The sequence below is a fragment of the Macaca nemestrina genome, chromosome 9 (genome assembly GCF_043159975.1).
Source record: "Macaca nemestrina isolate mMacNem1 chromosome 9, mMacNem.hap1, whole genome shotgun sequence".
Classification (NCBI taxonomy): Eukaryota; Metazoa; Chordata; class Mammalia; order Primates; family Cercopithecidae; genus Macaca; species Macaca nemestrina.
In genome coordinates, this window is record NC_092133.1 from 143,410,276 (window position 1) to 143,430,853 (window position 20,578).

Sequence of the window (20,578 nt, forward strand, 5' to 3'; positions counted from 1 at the left end):
TCGGGGGGGACGGTTAACCATTTCAGGCCCTGCACGTGAATGACATATATTGTTACACTTCTGATCCTCTCAGGTGGTTCTTCCATGAGCCTTGGGTAGTTTCATCACATCTGTGCTTTGCAAAGAAACTGGCCGACAATGTGCTGGGGCCTGGGCCCTGCGGTTCTCTGGAGCTCCTCCTGCCGTCTGGCCTATGCACTCAGCCTCCCCATCTCCTGCATTCTCTTTTTCTCTTTCACGCAGCCATACACTGGGTTCCCACCTGACTTCCCACTCCCTGGGCACAGCCTGGGACTTCCCTCAGGGCAGTGGGCTGGACCTGTGGGGGTTACTTTAATGTCTCATGTCAAGCCGGGCATGATGACTCATGCCTGGAATCCCGGCACTTTTGGGAGGCCAAGGCGGGCGGATCACAAGGTCAGGAGTTCGAGACCAGCCTAACCAACATGGTGAAACCCCGTCTCTACTAAAAATAAAAATAAAAAAAAATAGCCGTACCTGGTGGTGTGTGCCTGTAATCCCAGCTACTCAGGAGGCTGAGGTGAGTATCACTTGAACCCAGGAGGTGGAGGTTGCGGTGAGCCAAGGTTGCAAGACTGCGCTACTGTTCTTCAGCCTGGGTGACAGAGCAAGACTCTCTCAAAGAAAAAAAGTCTCATGTCACGTAGGAATCCATGTCCTTTGTTGCCCTATGTCCCACATCTAGAAAACGATCATTTCATCTATCTTATTTGGTTTCTTGGTGGTTTTAAAGGGAAAGTTAACCTAGCTCCTGTGACTCCATCTTGCCTGGAGGCAGATGGCCTGTGTCTTCCCAGCACCATGTACCCAACCTCCAGTCTCCCCGAGAGCCCGCCTCATTTGTCATTGTCTTTGCTCCTCAGTCTCCTCTGGCTGCAGTGCCAGGCGTTTCTTGCATGGTTGGGTCACTCCCCATCTTTCTAAGGTGGTATTATCTCTCATCTTAGATGAAGCCACCCCGGGGCAGCCCATCTTCCACTGTAGAACACTTCAGCTGTCTGCTTGCTGTCCTATCTCCTTGCTTCCATTCCCTCTTGAGTCCAGTCCAGGTCTCCTTGCTTCCCTTTCCTTTGGAGTCCAGTCCAGGTCTCCTTGCTTCCATTCCCTCTGGAGTCCAATCCAGGTCTCCTGGCTTCCATTCCCTCTTGAGTCCAGTCCAGGTCTCCTTGCTTCCATTCCCTTTTCAGTCCAGTCCAGATCTCCTTGCTTCCCTTCCCTCTGGAGTCCGGTCCAGGTCTCCTTGCTTCCCTTCCCTCTTGAGTCCAGTCCAGATCTCCTTGCTTCCCTTCCCTCTGGAGTCCAGTCCAGGTCTCCTTCCTTCCCTCTGGAGTCCAGTCCAGATCTCCTTGCTTCCCTTCCCTCTTGAGTCCAGTCCAGGTCTCCTTCCTTCCCTCTGGAGTCCAGTCCAGATCTCCTTGCTTCCATTCACTCTGGAGTCCAGTCCAGGTAGACAGCTGTCCTAAGCGGCATTTGTTGAGCTCTTTAATGACCCTGGTGCAGCCAGATTTAGTAGTTAGTTCCAACTTCTTAACTTACCTGGCTCTACTGTGTCATGTTGTAGTGGGTGATTATCTTGGCTCCTAACTTCACAGTATCCTAATGGTCTTCCCACCTTGCTGGCTGTTAACCTGTGTCCTTTGGCCCTCATGCACTTGCCTCCTGCTGAAGGTGGGAGTGTTCCAGGTTCAGTCCTGTGCTGTTTTTCTTCCTTCCCTTGTGGCTTCAGCACCACCTATCGCTTGGAGAGTCCTCCCTAGTGCCCTGTCCTCAATGATTGCATTAACTTCCAGCTGGTGCCTGCACAGTCTGTCTACACCATGGAACCAGAGATCTTTTCAAAATGTCAGCCTTGAATTGGTTTTCTATGACGTTTACTCTAACATCCTCTAACGTCCTCCTTGATCTCACACACACATCAGCCTCTGTGACCTCATTTCTTACTGTGTCTGTCACCCCTCTTCTCAGCTGTGCTGGCCTCCTACTGCTGAACTCTACCCCTTGAGAGGCCCCATCTTGGGACACCTGTGCTTGAGGCTCCCCGCTTAGAACACACTTCCCACCTTCCTGCGTGCCCCACCCCTCCTCTATCAGATCGCATGGCACTTCCTGTCTGGACGGCACCAGGCCTTGCTGCCCCTCATCCTGGGTGGTTTCCTCAGTGTCAGTTTCTCTCTGACATGATGTATATAGTTACTGGTTAACTGTCTGTTATCTGCCTCTCCCACGAGAGTGTTGGCTTCACGAGAGCACAGGCTTTGCCTTATTCAGGCTGAATTCACAGAGCCTGCCATAGTGCCTGGCACATAGAAATATTTAGTAAACACCTGTCAAACATGGGGGGTGGAGTGTGAATTTAGATGAGTGACCCGGAGACACTTTAGTCTAGATGGACAGTGGCATCAGGTTGTGTTTTCAATTTTCAGTTTTCAGTCTCATTGAGTCCCATGGTTTGGTTTTGTGTTATGGTTGCTTTAGCAGTTTTGTTTTCTTTTTGCTGATGGGGGTGGATTTTTACTAAGCTCATTGTATAACACCATACAAACTCCCTGTCCCTCTTATTTGTCCTGAACGCTCCACTTTGTCTTTGCCTTTTCATGGTCTTTAACTTGGACTTTTAAGAAACAAGTGTCTCTTGTGTGAGCATGGCTCATGTGTGATTGTACCATGCTAATTTGTATAGGAATGTGGAAAAACTTAGTTCTTAGCATTTCAGTGCCTGTCGTCTCAACATTATTAAAATACCTGTTTATGCAGTGTCCAGAGTCCAGCTCTGTCTTATAGAGCTTCAGATTCACGGCCCTGTGCTGCCTGTGACCACACACACCATGCCCTCTGGCATCTTCTCAGAAATTTCTTCCAGGATTTAGATCCAGCTTTTGTTTCCTCTTGAAGATCTGGTTTATTTATCATTCTCTTATAGGAATTCTGTAACACGGCAATTCTCACTTGTTCCTTCTACTCTGGAAGTTGAAAGGCAAATTGAAGCCTCTGTTGTAGAAACTGTCTAGTATTGTAGAGCCTGTCTGTTTATGATCTCCAGCCTTGGTTGTTTGCCAGTTATCTTTGTCGTCGTTGTTTTAATTTTTTCCTCTATATTTTATTATTGTTTAGTGTTTGTGTTTGTGTAGGTTACTTGAAAATTCTTTTTGCAGTGAGACAAGGCATTAGCTAAATTTACACTTGTCATTTCTGGTAGAAAAAGCCCGTGCTAAACTCTGCTCATGAGACTTAGATTATTTTTCTAAATTGTGCTGTTTTTGTTTTGGGGGATAAAGGAATACATTTTTTTGCATGATTTACTTTTTTGATAGGTAAAGTAGCATTTTTCATACTCAATATACACTTAGGTAGTTGTGTCAGAATGTAAGTTGAAAGCACTAGAACTGCTGTACTGAATTATCTGCTTCCTAAATTTTAAGCCGTTTTTCCTAAGTTGATTATTACTTTTCTGTAGGAGGAAATGAGTCTCAACCAGAAAGCCAGGAAGACCCCCGGGAAGTACTTAAAAAAACATTGGAATTCTGCTTATCTAGGTAAGGCTGGTGGTGTTTTTTTCTAATGCCTGATATTTCTAGTCTCGTGCAAATAGTTAAATTATATACAAATGGGGTATTTTATGAAGGAGTATCTACTCATATCCATATATATGAATATTAAGACATGGAATATTGAGTAATAACAATCTTTTGACGTTTGAGAATGGAATGGAACCTTTATGTCAGTGGTCCCCCGTGGTGTTGGTGGTCACTGTCTGGAGTGCCGTCTGAAGGGCCTGGCCCGCCCTGTGCTGCTGAATCAGACTCTTCACACCGAAGTTTGAGAACAAATGTGCCATGTTGTTTCTGAAAACACACCAAACACTGAGATAGCAAGTTGTTTTATTTATATAACACTCACTTTTAATCATTTTTTTCCCCCTGAATAATACCTTTTTCTTAGTAAAACCTTTAAAGTTCCAGTGGCAGAACTGGACATAAAGGAAGGTGGGATTGGGTTTGATGTAATTTCTCTGAGTATGGCAACAACCGATTGGCTGTGTGTAAGGTTTTCTGTCGAAGATGATTTTCCAGGTGTTTTCTCTGGAGCCCTGAGGATTCCACACAGGTGTCTGCTAGGGGCTCCTTGAAGCCTGTGGCTGTATGAGGCGGAGGTGTGAGGGGCTCTGCTGGCCTCCTCCCCATGCCCATGCTGTTCCACGTTTGGAGTCTGAGCATACCGCACCATGACACAGCAGACGCAAGAGGTGCTGGGGCACCAGTGGAGCACCCTAGGGGGCACAGGTGTGAGCCCTCTGCCACTCACCCCCTTCTGTAGCCCCACGGGGCCAAAATCAGCTACAACTGGAAGGTGACCAAGATGAGGGTGGAGCAGGGCCTCCTCCTGCATGGCCTCCGTTTGATCGGCAGTCATGGGCCTTCACCGAGGGACACTGAGCAGAGGCCCCAGGAACCCAGCACTGTTTTCAGTTTTGAAATGTTTCTTAGGACCTTGTTTACTACATTGTACGATGCCTTGAGAATTCACAGGAAACATTGATCTTTGACCAAAACACCAGAAAATAGCTCATCATGGCCCAAACTGCTGATGATTTGTGGCTCACCTTTGGATTTTGTGGGTAAAGTTACTGTTTCCTTCTTTTTAATTCTGGCTGCCAGGAAGCCAGGGCTGGATATAGGCTCTCTAGTGAGTGTTGCAGAGTCTACAGGAGGAATTTTGTGAATGATGTTATCCTGGCCTTTTTATGTTTTCCTTTCTTGTTCATTCAGCTGGATTTCTTTACTTTAATTTTTTTTTTTTTTTTTTTTTTTGAGACGGAGTTTCACTCTTGTCACCCAGGCTGGAGTGCAATGGTGCGATCTCGGCTCACTGTAACCTCCACCTCTTGGGTTCCAGCGATTCTCCTGCCTGAGCCTCCCAAGTAGCTGGGATTACAGGTGCCTGCCACCATGCTTGGCTAATTTTTGTATTTTTGGTAGAGACAGGGTTTCACCATGTTGGTCAGGCTGGTCTTAAACTTCTGAGCCCGGGTGATCTGCCTACCTTGGCCCCCCAAAGTGCTGGGATTCCAGGCGTGAGCCACTGTGCCCAGCCTAACAAAATTGTATGTATTTTTAATAAACTCCTCAAATACTTCTTAGGGCAAAAATGACAGCTACAAATAATTACATCTTATTTAAAAATAACCATCTTCTCATGAATTTTGATTGTAGAAAGTGCAGTATACTTTTACTTTTGCACTCCCTGCCTCTTCAAGACTGAGATTTTGAAAAAATTTAACTGAGGCCGGAGAGACAGCAAATAACAGATGGGTCCTGGGCTCCGATTTAACTCCAAAGCAATACCATGCCACACTCATGCCTCTTGTGAAACTGGAATTGCAGTAGGTGAAACTTCTTTTTAAAGAAATATTGATTAAAGGAGATTGTTTTCTTTCAACAGGGAGAACCTTGCTAGTGACATGTATCTTATATCACAGATGGACAGTGACCAGTATGTGCCAATCACAACGGTGGCTAACCTCGACCACATCAAGAAGCTCAGCACTGATGTGGACTTGATTGTGGAAGTGCTAAGATGTAAGTAAATGACAATTTTAAATTAATAATGCTTGTCCTTAGAGTATTTGTCTTCTCAGTGTGAACCTTTAAATCTATAGCCATCAAACATTAAGGTCCTTGATGGCAAGTCAGATTGTTCTCTTGCCTCCGTTGCTTTCTGCTCAGGTCCAGTAATTCTGGACTAGCGCCTGATAGTCCTGGGAATGCCAGTTGGATCCATTATGAAACCTCAAACAAGTTTTGGGCCATATGAAGTAGAAAATAATCTTTTTAATGGGAATTTTAAAGATAGCTCTTTCATTCATGAAAAACAAAATAAAAATAACATTTATAGTTAAAGTAAAATACATTTTAATTACAGCTTTGCCACTAAAGGTGTTTCTTTCAAATTGCAACTTCCTGTTTATGTTTTGATGAAATAATTATTGCAGTTTTTCTTAAAATTATGTTGTGGGCCAGGTGTGGGCCACCTATATTCCCAGCACTTTTGGAGGTCGAAGTGGGAGGATCACAAGGTCAGGAGATTGAGACTGTCTTGGCCAACATGGTGAAATCCCATCTCCAGTAAAATACAAAAAATTAGCTGGGCGTGGCGGTGCGTGCTTGTAATCCCAGGTACTTGAGAGGCTGAGGCAGGGAAATCGCTTGAACCCGGGAGGCGGAGGTTGCCGTGAACTGAGATCGCACCGTTGCAGTCCAGCCTGGCGATAGAGCTAGACTCCGTCTCAAAAAAAAAAAAAAAAAAAAAAAAACAAACTTATGTTGTGAGTGAAGTTGTTTCTTTGAAATTTGGCAACATCAAACAGTGTTTAAGCATTAAGTGTTGACGATGCCCCCTACATAGTTTTGAGTGATTGGACATTGCTAAGCCTGACTTAAAGTCTCCTTTAAGTCCACTGCCTCTACTCACATAGAAGGGTTTCCACATTGTCCCTGGCTTAACTGCACTGGCGACAGTTCATGCAGGTGTTTTTGTTCTTGTGTGGATTTGACTTTACAGTAGTATAAAAAGGTAAGCATCTTACCTTAGAGCTTAGTTGGATTTTCTTTTCACAAATACAAGTTCTCTATTTCTCTGTTTTTAGACAGATATCGTGGGTTATTAAATTATTGGAGACAGTGAAGAAACTGGCAAACATGATTACCATTGACTGTGAGTTCTGAGAGTGGCACTGCCATCTCCCAGAATGGCGCCGTGCTCCCTGGTGTCACCATGCAGAACAGAAGCTGTTGTCTGTGCCAGCTGAATTGGGCCCCATCTTTGAAAGGCCAGCAGCGTTCTTGTCCCTGTTTATACTCTGAAGTCTTTTTGGTTATGATTAGGAGTTCCAGGTTTAGTTATTCCTTTTAGGACAGACCTTGCAAATGCTGCTGCCCCACTGGGATGATTTCTCAGTTGATTGTTACTGGCAAGAAGTGGTTTCCACCGACCATGAGGATATTAAATTGCTCTGTGTGGTTACTCAACAGAGCCCACCTGCCCATAGGCGATCCAGGGCAGCCTCGTCACCTATTTTGTCCCATCTCCTCCTGCCTTCTTTATGACTTACCTTTTATCCATTTGCACTCAGCTCTTTAGTTTCTCATTTTGTCTTTTTTTCACTCGATTTTTGGACAGAGATGTACATGCCTTTGTAAGAACCTGTGTGATAAGAATATTGTTAGCAAGTTATTGCATTAGTTGTAGTTCTTAAGAGGATGAACATGTCATAAATAGGTCCACAGGATTAAAGTTCTCATCTTACTTTGTTTTTTTGTTTTGTTTTGTTTTGTTTTTTATTTAAAATGAATGAATGAATGAATGAATTTATTTTTGAGATGTAATCTCACTCTGTCGCCAAGGCTGGAGTGCAGTGGTGCCATCTCAGCTCACCGCAACCTCTGCCTCCTGTGTTGAAGCAGTTCTCCTACCTCAGCCTCCCAAGTAGCTGGGCATTACAAGCATGCACCACCACGCCCAGCTAATTTTTTGTATTTTTAGTAGAGACGAGGTTTTACCACGTTGGCAGGGCTGGTCTCAAACTCCTGACCTCAAGTGATCTGCCCGCCTTAGTCTCCTGAAGTCCTGAGATTACAGGTGTGAGCCACCATGCCTGGCTTCATCTTATGTTTAAATCTTGTGCCCAAAATACCTAGCAGAGACTCAGACACACAGCAGATACTTGATGAATATTTAATTTTATCTTTTTAAAAATTTAACTCAAGATTGTTTGAATGATTTTACTTTGAATACTGCAGCTCTTGTGTTAAGTTGTGTAAGTTACATTTCTAGATTATTTTTAATGTCATAATAAACATACAGTGCATGTCCTAGTATGTCTGATTCAAGTGCTGTTTTTACCCTTAATATAACTGAAACTGCTAATTAAAAAGACATGCTAAAATATTTGTCACCAGAATAAATACATTGTGTTATATTCACACAGTGAGTACCAGAGCTGTTACAGTGAGCTAGGCCTACATATTCCAACAAGAATAAATTTTAAAATTATAATGTTTATAAAAGCATATTTCCAAATTTGTGCAAGGTGATACCATGTATATAAAGCTTGGGGGTGTGTAAAGCTGAAGCGCAGGGATTTTTGTGGGTTCAGAGGAGCATGGAGATGGTGGGAAAGCATGAATGGGATTGAAGCTCATCATTCAGTGTCACATCATGGGGGCAGGTGAGTTGGGTGAGGCGTGACGTGCAGAGGGTGACACCCCTGCCTGTATGGAGGTAGAATTTACATACCATAAATTATGCATTCTAAGTGTACATTTGGTAAGTTTTAACATATTTATACACCCATGAAACTACCACAATCATGATACCAAACATAGCCATCACAGCCACCCCCGCCAAGCTTCCTCTACCCCTCCCCAGGCAACCACTGATTTGCTTCCTGTCACTACAGATTAGTGTGCAGTTTTACAAATTTGATGTAAATGGAATCGATTATGCAATATCACTTTCCTTTGGTCTGGCATAACTATTTTGGTGTTGACTGGATTAGTAGGTGATTGCTTCTTTTTGCTGGGAAGTATTCTTTCAAATGGATATTCCCAGTTGGTTCATGCACCTACCAGTTAAAGACATTTAGGTTATTGCCAGGTTTTGACCACTACAAATTGCTGTGGACACTTGTGTAAAAGTCTCTGCGTGACCGTGTGCTTCCCTGTCTCTCGGGTAAATAGCCAGAAGTGGAATGTCTGGATTGTGTTGTTAGGTGTATGATTCACTGCGAAACCGCCCACCTGTTTTCCAAAGTGGTTGGACCATTTTACGGTTGGCCACTACGGCAGGGATGAGAGCTCCAGTTTCCCCATATCCTTCTGACACTTGGTATGCAATCATGTTAATTTTATGTTTTCTAATAACTATATAGTGGTATCTTGTTGAGGTTTTAACTTCTGTTTCTCTAATGATTAATGAAATTGAACATTTTTTAAGTGTGCTTATTTGCCTTCTTTTTTCTTCTTTGCAGTAGTGTCTATTTAGATGTCCCACACATACTTTATTAATTTTATTAACAATTGAGTCCTTTCTTTAGAAGTATACTTTATTTTTTTTTTAGACGGAGTCTTGCTCTATTGCCCAGGCTGGAGTGCAGTGGCGTGATCTCGACTCACTGCAAGCTCTGCCTCCCAGGTTCACGCCATTCTCCTGCCTCAGCCTCCCGAGTAGCTGGGACTACAGGCGCCCGCCACCTCGCCCGGCTAATTTTTTGTATTTTTAGTAGAGACGGGGTTTCACCGTGTTAGCCAGGATGGTCTCGATCTCCTGACCTCGTGATCCGCCCTCCTTGGCCTCCCAAAGTGCTGGAATTACAGGCGTGAGCCACCGTGCCCGGCCAGTACACTTTATTTTTTAGAACAGTTTTAGATTCATAGCAAAATTGTGAGCAAAGTACAGAGATCTCCCATTATATCCCCTGCATACATGCATGACCTCTTCCCATATGAACATTCCCCAGTAGAGGAACATTTGTTATAATTGATGAAACCTACACGGACACATCATTATCACCTGCAGTCCACAGTTTACATAAGGGTTCACTTGATATTGTATATTCTGTGGGTTCAGACAACTGTATAGTGACATGTATCTACCATTACAGTGTCATATAGGGTAATTTTGCTGACCTAAACATTCTCTGAGCCATGTGAACTTTAAAGCAGTTTTTTCAATTCTGTGAAGAAAGTCATCGGTAGCTTGATGGGGATGGCATTGAATCTATAAATTACCTTGGGCAGTATGGCCATTTTCATGATATTGATTCTTGCTATCCATGAGCATGGAATGTTCTTCCATTTGTTTGTGTCCTCTTTTATTTCATTGATCAGTGGTTTGTAGTTCTCTCTCACATCCCTTGTAAGTTGGATTCCTAGGTATTTTATTCTCTTTGAAGCAGTTGTGAATGGGAGTTCACTCATGATTTGGCTCTCTGTCTGTTATTGGTGTATAAGAATGCTTGTGATTTTTGCACATTGATTTTGTATCCTGAGATTTTGCTGAAGTTGCTTATCAGCTTAAGGAGATTTTGGGCTGAGACGACGGGATTTTCTAAATATACAATCATGTCATCTGCAAACAACCCTAAGCCAAAAGAACAAAGCTGGAGGCATCATACTACCTGAAGTAAAACTATATTACCTATATTACAAGGCTACAGTAACCAAAACAGCATGGTACTGGTACCAAAACAGACATATAGACCAATGAAACAGAACACAGCCCTCAGAAATAATACCACACATCTACAACCATCTGATCTTTGGCAAACCTGACAAAAACAAGAAATGGGGAAAGGATTCCCTGTTTAATAAATGGTGCTGGGAAAACTGGCCAGCCATATGTAGAAAGCTGAAACTGGATCCCTTCCTTACACCTTATACAAAAATTAATTCAAGATGGATTAAAGACTTAAATGTTAGACCTAAAACCATAAAAACCCTAGAAGAAGACCTAGGCAGTACCATTCAGGACATAGGCATGGGCAAGGACTTCATGTCTAAAACACCAAAAGCAATGGCAACAAAAGCCAAAATTGACAAATGGGTTCTAATTAAACTAAAGAGCTTCTGCACAGAAAAAAAAAAAAAAAAAAAAAAAAAAACTACCGTCAGAGTGAACAGGCAACCTACAGAATGGGAGAAAATTTCTGCAGTCTACTCATCTGACAAAGGGCTAATATCCAGAATCTACAAAGAACTCAAACAAATTTACAAGTAAAAAAACAACCCCATCAAAAAGTGGGCAAAGGATATGAAGAGACACTTCTCAAAAGACATTTATGCAGCCAACAGACACATGAAAAAATGCTCATCATCACTTGCCATCAGAGAAATACAAATCAAAACCACAAGGAGACACCATCTCATACCAGTTAGAATGGCGATCATTAAAAAGTCAGGAAACAGCAGGTGCTGGAGAGGATGTGGAGAAATAGGAACACGTTTACACTGTTGGTGGGACTGTAAACTAGTTCAACCATTGTGGAAGACAGTGTGGCAATTCCTCAGGGATCTAGAACTAGAAATACCATTTGACCCAGCCATCCCATTACTGGGTATATACCCAAAGGATTATAAATCATGCTGCTATAAAGACACATGCACACGTCTGTTTATTGCGGCACTATTGAAATAGCAAAGACTTGGAACCAACTCAAATGTCCATCATTGATAGACTGGATTAAGAAAATGTGGCACATGTACACCATGGAATACTATGCAGCCTTAAAAATGGATGAGTTTATGTCCTTTGTAGGGACATGGATGCAGCTGGAAACCATCATTCTCAGCAAACTATCACAAGGACAGAAAACCAAACACTGCACGTTCTCACTCATAGGTGGGAATTGAACAATGAGAACACTTGGACACAGGAAGGGGAACATGACACCAGGGCCTGTTGTGGGGTGGGGGGAGGTGGGAGGGTTAGCATTAGGAGATCTACCTAATGTAAATGATGAATTAGCGGGTGCACCCATTAACTCATCATGGCACCTGTATACATATGTACCAACCAATATGGCACATGTATACATATGTAACATGGCACATGTATACATATATAACAAACCTGTACCTTGTACACATGTACCCTAGAACTTAAAGTATAATAAAAAAAATTTAAACATCCTCTGAGCTCCACCCGTTCATCCCTGCCTCCCCCAATCACTGGAAGCCACTGATCTTTTTACTGCTTCTGTAGTTTGGCCTTTTCCAGAATGTCCTAGGGTTGGAATCCTGTAGGATGTAGCCTTTTCAGATTGGCTTCTTTCACTTAGCAATATATGTTGAAGGTTCCTCCATGTCTTTTCATGGCTTGATAGGTCATTTCTTTTTAGTGTTGAATAATAGTTCATCGTCTGGATGTCCCACAGTTTCTTTATCCATCTACCCACTGAAGGACGTCTTGATTACTTCCAGGTTTTGGCAGTTGTGAATAAAGTTGCTATAAACATCTGTGTACAGATTTTGCATGGGCATAAGTTTTTAGCTCCTTTGGATAAATACGGAGGAGCACAATTGCCAGATCATATGCTACGAATATGATTTGTTTTGTAAGAAACCATCAAACTGTCTCCCAATGTGGATGAACCACTTTGCATTCCCGTCGGGAGCGAATGGGAGTTCCTGTTGCTCCACATCCTCGGCAGCATTTGTTGGTGTCATTGTTGTTTATTTTTGCCGTGCTAATAGGTATGCAGTGACATCTCGTTGATATCTTAATTTGCATTCTCTGTGACATATGATGTGAAGCGTTTTGCCATATGTAGATTCACCCTCTGTAAATCTTTTGTGAAGTGTCTGTCCAGGTCTTCTGCCCATTTTTTAATCTTGTTCATTTTCTTGTTGAGTTTTTAAGTTTTTTGTGCATTTTGATGTTAACAATCCTTTGTCAGATGTGTCTTTTGCAACTATTTTCCATCAGTCAATGGCTTCTCATCTTGTTGACATTGCCTTTCACAAAGCAGAAGTTTTAAATGTTAATGAAGTTTTTTCGGATCTTGTCTTTAGTGTGGTGTCTAAGAAGTTATTGTCAGACCCAAGGTCTTCTAGATTTTCTCCTATGTTTTCTAGGACTTAAGGTTTTGCATTTTACACTTAGGTCCATGATCCATTTGGGGTTAATTTTTGTGAATGGTGGTGCCAGGTCTGCACCTAGATGAATGTTCTGCCTGTGGATGCTGAGTGGTTTAGCAGCGCTTGTTGAAAAGATGCTTCTTTGCCTCACAGTCACATTGTCAATGATGTGTGTGTGTACACTGAAATATGTAGTACAGGTATTCCGGATACAAGTCCTTATCACGGGATTTACAAATATGCTCTCTCAGTGTACAGCTGGTTTTTTTGTTCTACCAGTGTCTTTTGAGAAGCAGAAGTAGAAATTTTTTTATAGTCCAATTTGTTAATTTTTTCCTGTTATGGATCTTGCTTTTGGTGTTGTACCTAAGAAATCTTTGCTTGGTCCAAGGTTCTAATAGTTTTCCTTTTATTACTTTTATGTTTTACATTTGAACATTCGAGTCTGTGATCTTTTTTGTGCTGATGTTTGCACATGGTGTGGGGTATGCATCCTGTGTGTATCTGTTGCAGCACCCCACATGTCTGGGCTCTTGTTGTATTGACTGCCCGTGCACGTGGGTGTTGATCTCTGGAATGTGTGTTTTATTCCCTTGATTATTTGTCTGATTTGATGCTGACACTACAGTGTCTTAATCACTGTAATGTTATAGTAAGTCTTAAAGTAGGTATGGAACCTCCAGCTTTGTTGTGGCCTTTCTAAATGTTTTGCATTTGTATATGAATTTTAGAATCATCATTACAATTTTTCAAAAAGTCCTGTTGGTGTTTTTATTGGGATTGCATTGATTCTGTAAATTCACTCGAGAAGAATTTACCCATTTTACCAATGTTAAGTTTTGCAACCCACAGGCACAGACTATGTCTTTATGTAGGTCTTTAAAACGTTCATTTGGCAGTGTTTTGCGGTTTTCAGCATATGAGTCTTTGATGATCTTTTGTCAGATTAAAATACAAAAAATTAAATTACAGTCATGCCCCAGTTACCTTTCTTGTAGAGTGAGCTTTCGTGGCTTATGTCTTTTTTTTTTTTTTTGGGACGGAGTTTCGCTCTGTCGCCCAGGCTGGAGTGCAGTGGCCGGATCTCAGCTCACTGCAAGCTCCGCCTCCTGGGTTTACGCCATTCTCCTGCCTCAGCCTCCCAAGTAGCTGGGACTACAGGCGCCCGCCACCTCACCCGGCTAGTTTTTTGTATTTTTTAGTAGAGAGGGGGTTTCACCGTGTTAGCCAGGATGTTCTCGAACTCCTGACCTCGTGATCCGCCCGTCTCGGCCTCCCAAAGTGCTGGGATTACAGGCTTGAGCCACTGCGTCCGGCATGTCTTTTAAGGAATGTTTCTGTTTCACGTAATTTATTAGCGTGAACTTTTTCATAATATTCCATTGTTACCTTTTTCCTGTTGATGGAACCTGTAATGATGTTGCCACTTTCATCTTGATGCTGGTAATTTGTATCTTTGCGACAGTGGGCACCTCTGAGCCCTAATTGTCATCATTACTTGCTGTAACTCGAATCTGTGCATTGCATAGTTTCATAGATGTGACACCAAAACACAATTTATGTAAAAACTGGCAAAATCTGAATTAGGTCTATTACCGCAGTCACATGAGCGTCCTAATGTAAACAATGCATGACTGTTAGGTAAGAGATGATCATCAGGGAGCCAGGGAAGGGCACACAGAAACAAGTTATAAGACAAGATTATTTCACTTTAGGTACTTGTGGAAAGGAGAAAGCCATTAACCCTGTATTTTTGTCTGCTTTTAGTGCTTGAGCTGTTTAGAACCTTTGTTTCATAGTGTTACATACATCATGGCTCTTGCAGGATTTTATATGTCCGTGTACCTTAGTTTTGAAAACTAACATGTAAGATTGGTTTAAAACCTTTGGATTGTGTTAGACTAGCAAAAGTTTTGACAGTTTGCCCATTATTTTTAGGTTTCTTTAGCATATTTAGTAATATAGTAATAGAATGTAACACATTCCACTGGCATATCACATTTTAATATTTTTGTTTTACCATTGATTTTTCTTCTCTTTATAGCTTTACCTTTAGTCCAAGTGGATGAAAAGGGAGAGAAAGTAAGGCCAAATCAGAATCGCTGCATAGTAATATTGCGTGAAATACCTGAATCTACCCCTGTGGAAGTAAGTACTTTCTCCTCTGAAGGTTACTTGGACATTTTCCCAAAGGTCTTTGTTGGTTTTGATTTTTTTTTACTTTTGTGTGTTTTTTTGGGCTGTATGTTTTTTAGACTGAATACTTACATTAACACTGTTTTCCCAGGGTTTACACACACTGAGTTACAGAGTAGGAGGGAATGATTCCCAAACCTTTTGATCCCAGGACTCCTTATAATAAGATAGTGAAGGTTTATTCATTTCTATATTTAGAAATTAGAAATAACACATTTAAATATTTATTTAAAAATAAGATTAGTAAACCCACAAATCAAGAAAAAAGCACTTTTGTGATAAATAACTTTTCAAAACAAGTATTTTTATGTCAAAGGGGCACCATGAATAACTCCCTGAGCACAGCCACTCTCAGAGAACCAGGAACCTGGTCCAAGCCAGCACAGCCACTCTCAGAGAACCAGGAACCTGGTCCAAGCCAGCACAGCCACTCTTAGAGAACCGGTAACCTGGTCTGAGCCAGCACAGCCACTCTCAGAGAACCAGGAACCTGGGTCCGAGCCAGCACAGCCACTCTTAGAGAACCGGTAACCTGGTCTGAGCCAGCACAGCCACTCTTAGAGAACCGGGAACTTGGGCAGGCCCTTTTTTTTTTTTTTTTTTTTTTGAGACAGAGTCTTACTGTGTTGCCCAGGCTAGAGTGCAGTGGCGTGATCTCGGCTCACTTCAAGCCCTGCCTCCCGGGCTCAAGCGATTCTCCTGTCTCAGCCTCCCGAGTAGCTGGGATTACAGGCACCTGCCACTGTGCCTGGCTAATTTTTGTATTTTTTAGTAGAGACAGGGTTTTGCCCTCTTGGCGAGGCTGGTGTCGAACTCCTGACCTCGTGATTCACCCGACTTGGGCAGTAATTTTAGGGAACCACAGTATCTGATAGCTTAAAAGTAATGAAAAGCTATCTACTGTTACATGTTGCTGTAAAATCTGCCATTTATCCAGATGCCTAAACTGAGTTGCTCTGTGTAGTAAACACACTGATGGTTACACCTTGAAATCATGAAGCAAAGTCTTTGTATAAGGTGCTGCGAACTTAGTTTATCCTACCTCAGAAAACGGGCTCTGCCTGCTCTGGGGACTTGCAGGACACAGGAAGCCTGGGTTTGTCGTTGGTCTCATCTCTCATGTGATTTCCGCCTCATCATTCATACTGCATCTTTCCACACACCTTCTCTGCCGAGGAAATGGACATCGCTGCTCAGGCTTCCAAATTTAGCTTTTCAGTCCGAGTGGGTTAGTGTGTGTGAGAGTTTCTTAAGGAAAACTAGCATGTGACAAAGGTTAGGATTCCAACAAAGTTCTCTGCCTGGCATGAGAAATTCTGTTACTCTCATGTAAGTATGGTCCTACCCTAGCAAGTTTTACCTTCTGTTCAACTCAGCCTGTCTTTACTAGTTCTGTATTGTAGTATGTGGAGAAAAAGAATTTCAGATTATAATTTTTTCCTCCTATTTTTATTAAGGGTCTGAATATGAAGGACCAGCATATTTCTTGCTTTTTTTTTTTTTTTTTGAGACAGAGTCTTGCTCTGTCATCCAGGCTGGCATGCAGTGGCGTGATCTTGGCTCACTGCAACCTCTGCCTCCCGGGTTCAAGCACTTCTCCTGCCTCAGCCTCCCGAGTAGCTGGGATTACGGCCTCCCAAAGTGCTGGGAGTACAGGTGTGAGCCACCGTGCCCAGCCGAGGACCAGCTTATTTCTTATGACTAATTTGGACATCTGTATTAACTTAAAGTAATATTTAAAACATAGATCCTAATTTTTAAGACTTGAAATGTTTGTAAAACTTCAACCAAGGAGAATTTTCTGCATTTAGCAGTAGACATTGATTTTGGAATATTGATATTATTCAAAACTGCTGACCTTATATCTGTTGTAAAACTTGAGCAATGAAAGTCTTAAGAGAGAAGGTTTAAAGGAAACTTTGATAAATTAAAAGTTGGGAAAAAAAGGAAGGAAAATAAGTAGCCTAAAACAATCCACGTAAGAAAAGAAGTTCCCAAGGACTCTGTATAATTTTTATAGAGCCCTTCTACTGGGTCTTAGAAATGTAGGCTAGGAGTTTCCAGAAAATTCTTCTTTAAATGTCACTAGGTGCTTGTCAGTGATGAATACATTTTAAATACTGATTCTGATTTTCTTAAAAATAGGATTTTCCCAGAGGCAGAGGAGTCAACCGTTCTTGCCACTAGTAGACTGATGGTCTAGTAGCCTGAAAGTATTATTGTTTGAGTTTAAAAGTCATAATCCTAATTTATCATTAGTCAAGTGTGACTTTTGCGTTGATGTGTTTTGTCTTTTAACCAGTAAGCATTTACCAGTGATGGGACAACAGCATAGGGCATTAGAATCCCTGGAATCCTTTTTTGTAGTTCATTTGGTTGTCAAGTTCCTTTTGTACTTTTTGAAGTGTACCTGGCTAGAAATTTTTTATGGAATGGCCCTGTTTTTCCTTGTTGCTGTTTTTCTTCTGGTATCTGGTATGAATATAGCCACTCTAGCATTCCTTGATTGACATTAGTATGGTAGGTCTTTTCTATCCTCTTTTAACTCGTTTGTGTTTTCTTATTTAAAGTGGATTTCTTGTGAGCAGTGTGTAATTGGGTCTTGCTTTTCTTATCCAATCTGAAAATTTCTGTCTTTTTTTTTTTTTTTTTTGAGATGATGTCTCACTGTGTTGCCAGGCTGGAGTGCTGTGGCGTGATCTCAGCTCACTGCAACCTCTGCCTCTTGGGTTTAAGCGATTCTCCTGCCTCAGCCTACCAAGTAGCTCGGACTACAGGCGTGCGCAACCATGCCAAGCTACTTTTGTACTTTTAGTAGAGACAGAGTTTCACAGTGTTGGCCAGGATGGTCTTGATTTTTGACCTTGTGATCTATCCGCCTTGGCCTCCCAAAGTGCTGGGATTACAGGCATGAACCTCCTCACCCGGCCCAGTTTCTGTCTTTTAATTCAGAGCGTGGCCCATCTACATTTAAGAGGTTAATGATGTAATGATATGATTAAATTTAAATTCTTCATCTTGCTGTTTGTTTTCTGTTTGTCTCTTCTGTTCTTTATTTCTTTCCCTTTTCCTTCCTTTTGTTTGGGATTAAATGTGTATTTTTATCTCCTTTTTTTGACTTATTAGGTATAACTCTTTGTTTGTTTTTTAGTTGTGCGTTAGGGCATGCTTCTCCAGCCCGTGGGCCGCATGCCGCCCAGGATGGCTTTGAATGCAGCTCAACACAAATGCGCAAACTTTCTTAAAACATTATGAGTTTTTTTTTTTTTTTTTAAAAAGCTCATCAGCTATCGTTGGTGTTAGTGTATTTTACGTGTGGCCTAAGACAGTTCTTCCACGTCCAGTGTGGCCCAGAGAAGCCAAAAGATTGGACCCCCTTTCTTTAGGCTTTCCAGCTGACCCTCTAACTGTAGTAGAGTCCGTGTAATTCACAGAGCAGCATACCTCTTGACCTTACAGCCATGCTCTCCTATGTGCAGCCATGCTCTCCCATTCTCCACTTCTGGCCTGTGCTGTTGTCATACATTTTAATTCTACACAGTCATAAGCCTCACAATACATCGTTGTTGTGTTTGCTTTAAACAACTCATTTTTAAAAAGAGATTAAAAATAAGAAAAACGTGTTTTATGTTTTTTCAGTATTTACCATTTACAGTGCTTCTTATTCCTTTATGTCAATCTGGACTTCCCTTCTGCCTGGATAGTCCTTTAGCGTGTCTTGTACAGGTCTGCCGATGATGAGTTTTCCAGCTTTAGTATGTTTGGGAAAGTCTTATTCACCTTCGTTTATGAAAAGGTGTTTCTGCTGCATATAGATTTCTGGATTGATGGGGTTTTTTCCTTTCTGTGTTTTAAAGATATTCTCTCTTCTGGTTTACGTTTTCTGTGGTTTTTATCATCATCCTTCTGTGTGTAATAAGTCTTTCTCTGGCTGCTGTGAAGATTTTACTATTGGTTTTAAGCAAGTTGATTGCAATATACTTTGGCGTAGATGTCAAACTTCTTGTACCTGAAATTTATCAAGCCATTTTGTTAAATGTTTCTTCTCCCTTTCGCCCTTTTCTTCAGAAAGTGTCTAACCAGCTGTTTTTTTTATTTAGTGTAGTTTTGATTTCAGACACTGTATTTTCCATCTCCAGTGAAGTTGGATTTGGATCTTTTTAAAAATCTTCCATGTATGTTTAACATGCTCAGTCTTTACCTTTTATGGGATATGGAATATACATGCAGTAAACGTTTTGTGTGTATTAAGTCTATCGTCTCTATCATTTCTAGGTCTAATCTTTTGCATTATAGGTCATATTTTTCTATTTCTTTGCATGCTTTGTGATTTTGGAGGAGATGCTTGGCGTTTTAAATTTTACTTTACTGAATATTTTTGTATTCTAATAAATATTCTTGAGCTTTGTTTTGAAATGCAGTTAAGTTACTTGGAGCCAACTTGTTAGGTGGAATCAGAGCAGCCTTTTCTCCAGGGCTCATTTTCCCCACGGCTGAAGCAGTGCCCTTCTGAGCACTGTCCCTGCTATCCTGTGGGTTTAGGAGAGTTTCCCACGGTAGCTAGTGGGAAAACAAACCATTCTGGTCTTGGTGAGCCTGCCCTGGGCTTGTTCCCTCTCCTCCTTCAGGCAGTTGTTTTCCAGGCTGGAGATGTGGGGAAGGCCGTCTCAGGCTTACCCTGCGGGCTCTGTGGCCCAGGCACTGAGGGCCACCAACCCCCCGCACCCCGTTCGTGTCCCTCTCAGGGATCACACTCGTGTACATGCTGGGGTTCAGGGCCTGAAACCGTTCTTCATGTATTTTGTCTTTGTTTTTTAAATTGAGTCATCTGGGAGAGTAGATCTAGTCCATCATGGGCAGAAACAGAAGTCCAAGCAATGTTTTTATTTTTATTTTTTAAAGTTGTGAAATTATCAGCCCAGAAAATGGTATGATAGTTTTCACATTAATTTAGCTTAATGGTATCTTGAGAGTAGGGGAAGCTGTAAGCTGTGTAACTGTTTTTCTCTATGGCATTGTGATTCTGATTCTGGAAGCCCTGCTGAACCCTCATCCTTTTTGGAAGAGAAATTTACTAGGCATCATGGTATGTTAGTTTGTTTAAGGATAGTTCCTTAAGATAATGCATTTGTTAAAACATTTTTGGTGAGGACAAAAAGTGGCATTGTTGAGAATTAATTTCTAACATCTCTATTTCCTGTAGGAAGTAGAAGCACTATTTAAAGGAGATAATTTACCAAAATTTATAAACTGTGAATTTGCATATAATGATAATTGGTTTATTACATTTGAAACAGAAGCTGATGCACAACAGGTAAGTTCTTTCCACCATCACCCTATGAATTGCATAGTTTACCAGTTTTTAGTATTAGTGCATGTTGGGACTAAACTTGGGCATTGAGATTATTTGTGATAGTAAATTCGAATATAATCTGCAGAGGAAATCAAGTTGTAGAAACTTAAATGAGTGTATTTGTATGGATAATTTTTATAGCAATATAAAAAGCATGTGATTTTACTTTCTAAGGACAGCAAGCTAAGCAACCTAGGAAAATCAGTTTTGTTCTTCTGTCTGGGCAGAGAAAAGTTTTACTATTTGCAAAGTGTTGGGGGGAAATTTGAACCTAATCTTCATCTCCCAGCAGACTTCATTGTATGTTGGAAGATGCTTTTAATGGTTGAGAAGTAAGCTCTGTAAGGAAGTATAAGGAGTGAGTAGTTTTCCTGCC

General features: G+C 41.6%; 1 protein-coding gene across 5 annotated transcripts in view; it reads left to right on the forward strand.

Moving 5' to 3' along the window:
• LOC105490813 (La ribonucleoprotein 4B) overlaps window positions 1-20,578 on the forward strand; it is a 125,108-nt gene that overhangs the window by 83,277 nt on the left and 21,253 nt on the right. For all 5 annotated transcript variants that reach the window (XM_071070554.1, XM_011756726.3, XM_011756724.3 and 2 more), the window contains 4 exons: window positions 3,476-3,554; window positions 5,461-5,597; window positions 14,698-14,801; window positions 20,053-20,163. In XM_071070554.1, the coding sequence (XP_070926655.1) occupies window positions 3,476-3,554; window positions 5,461-5,597; window positions 14,698-14,801; window positions 20,053-20,163 (431 nt within the window). The remainder of the gene's footprint in view (window positions 1-3,475; window positions 3,555-5,460; window positions 5,598-14,697; window positions 14,802-20,052; window positions 20,164-20,578) is intronic.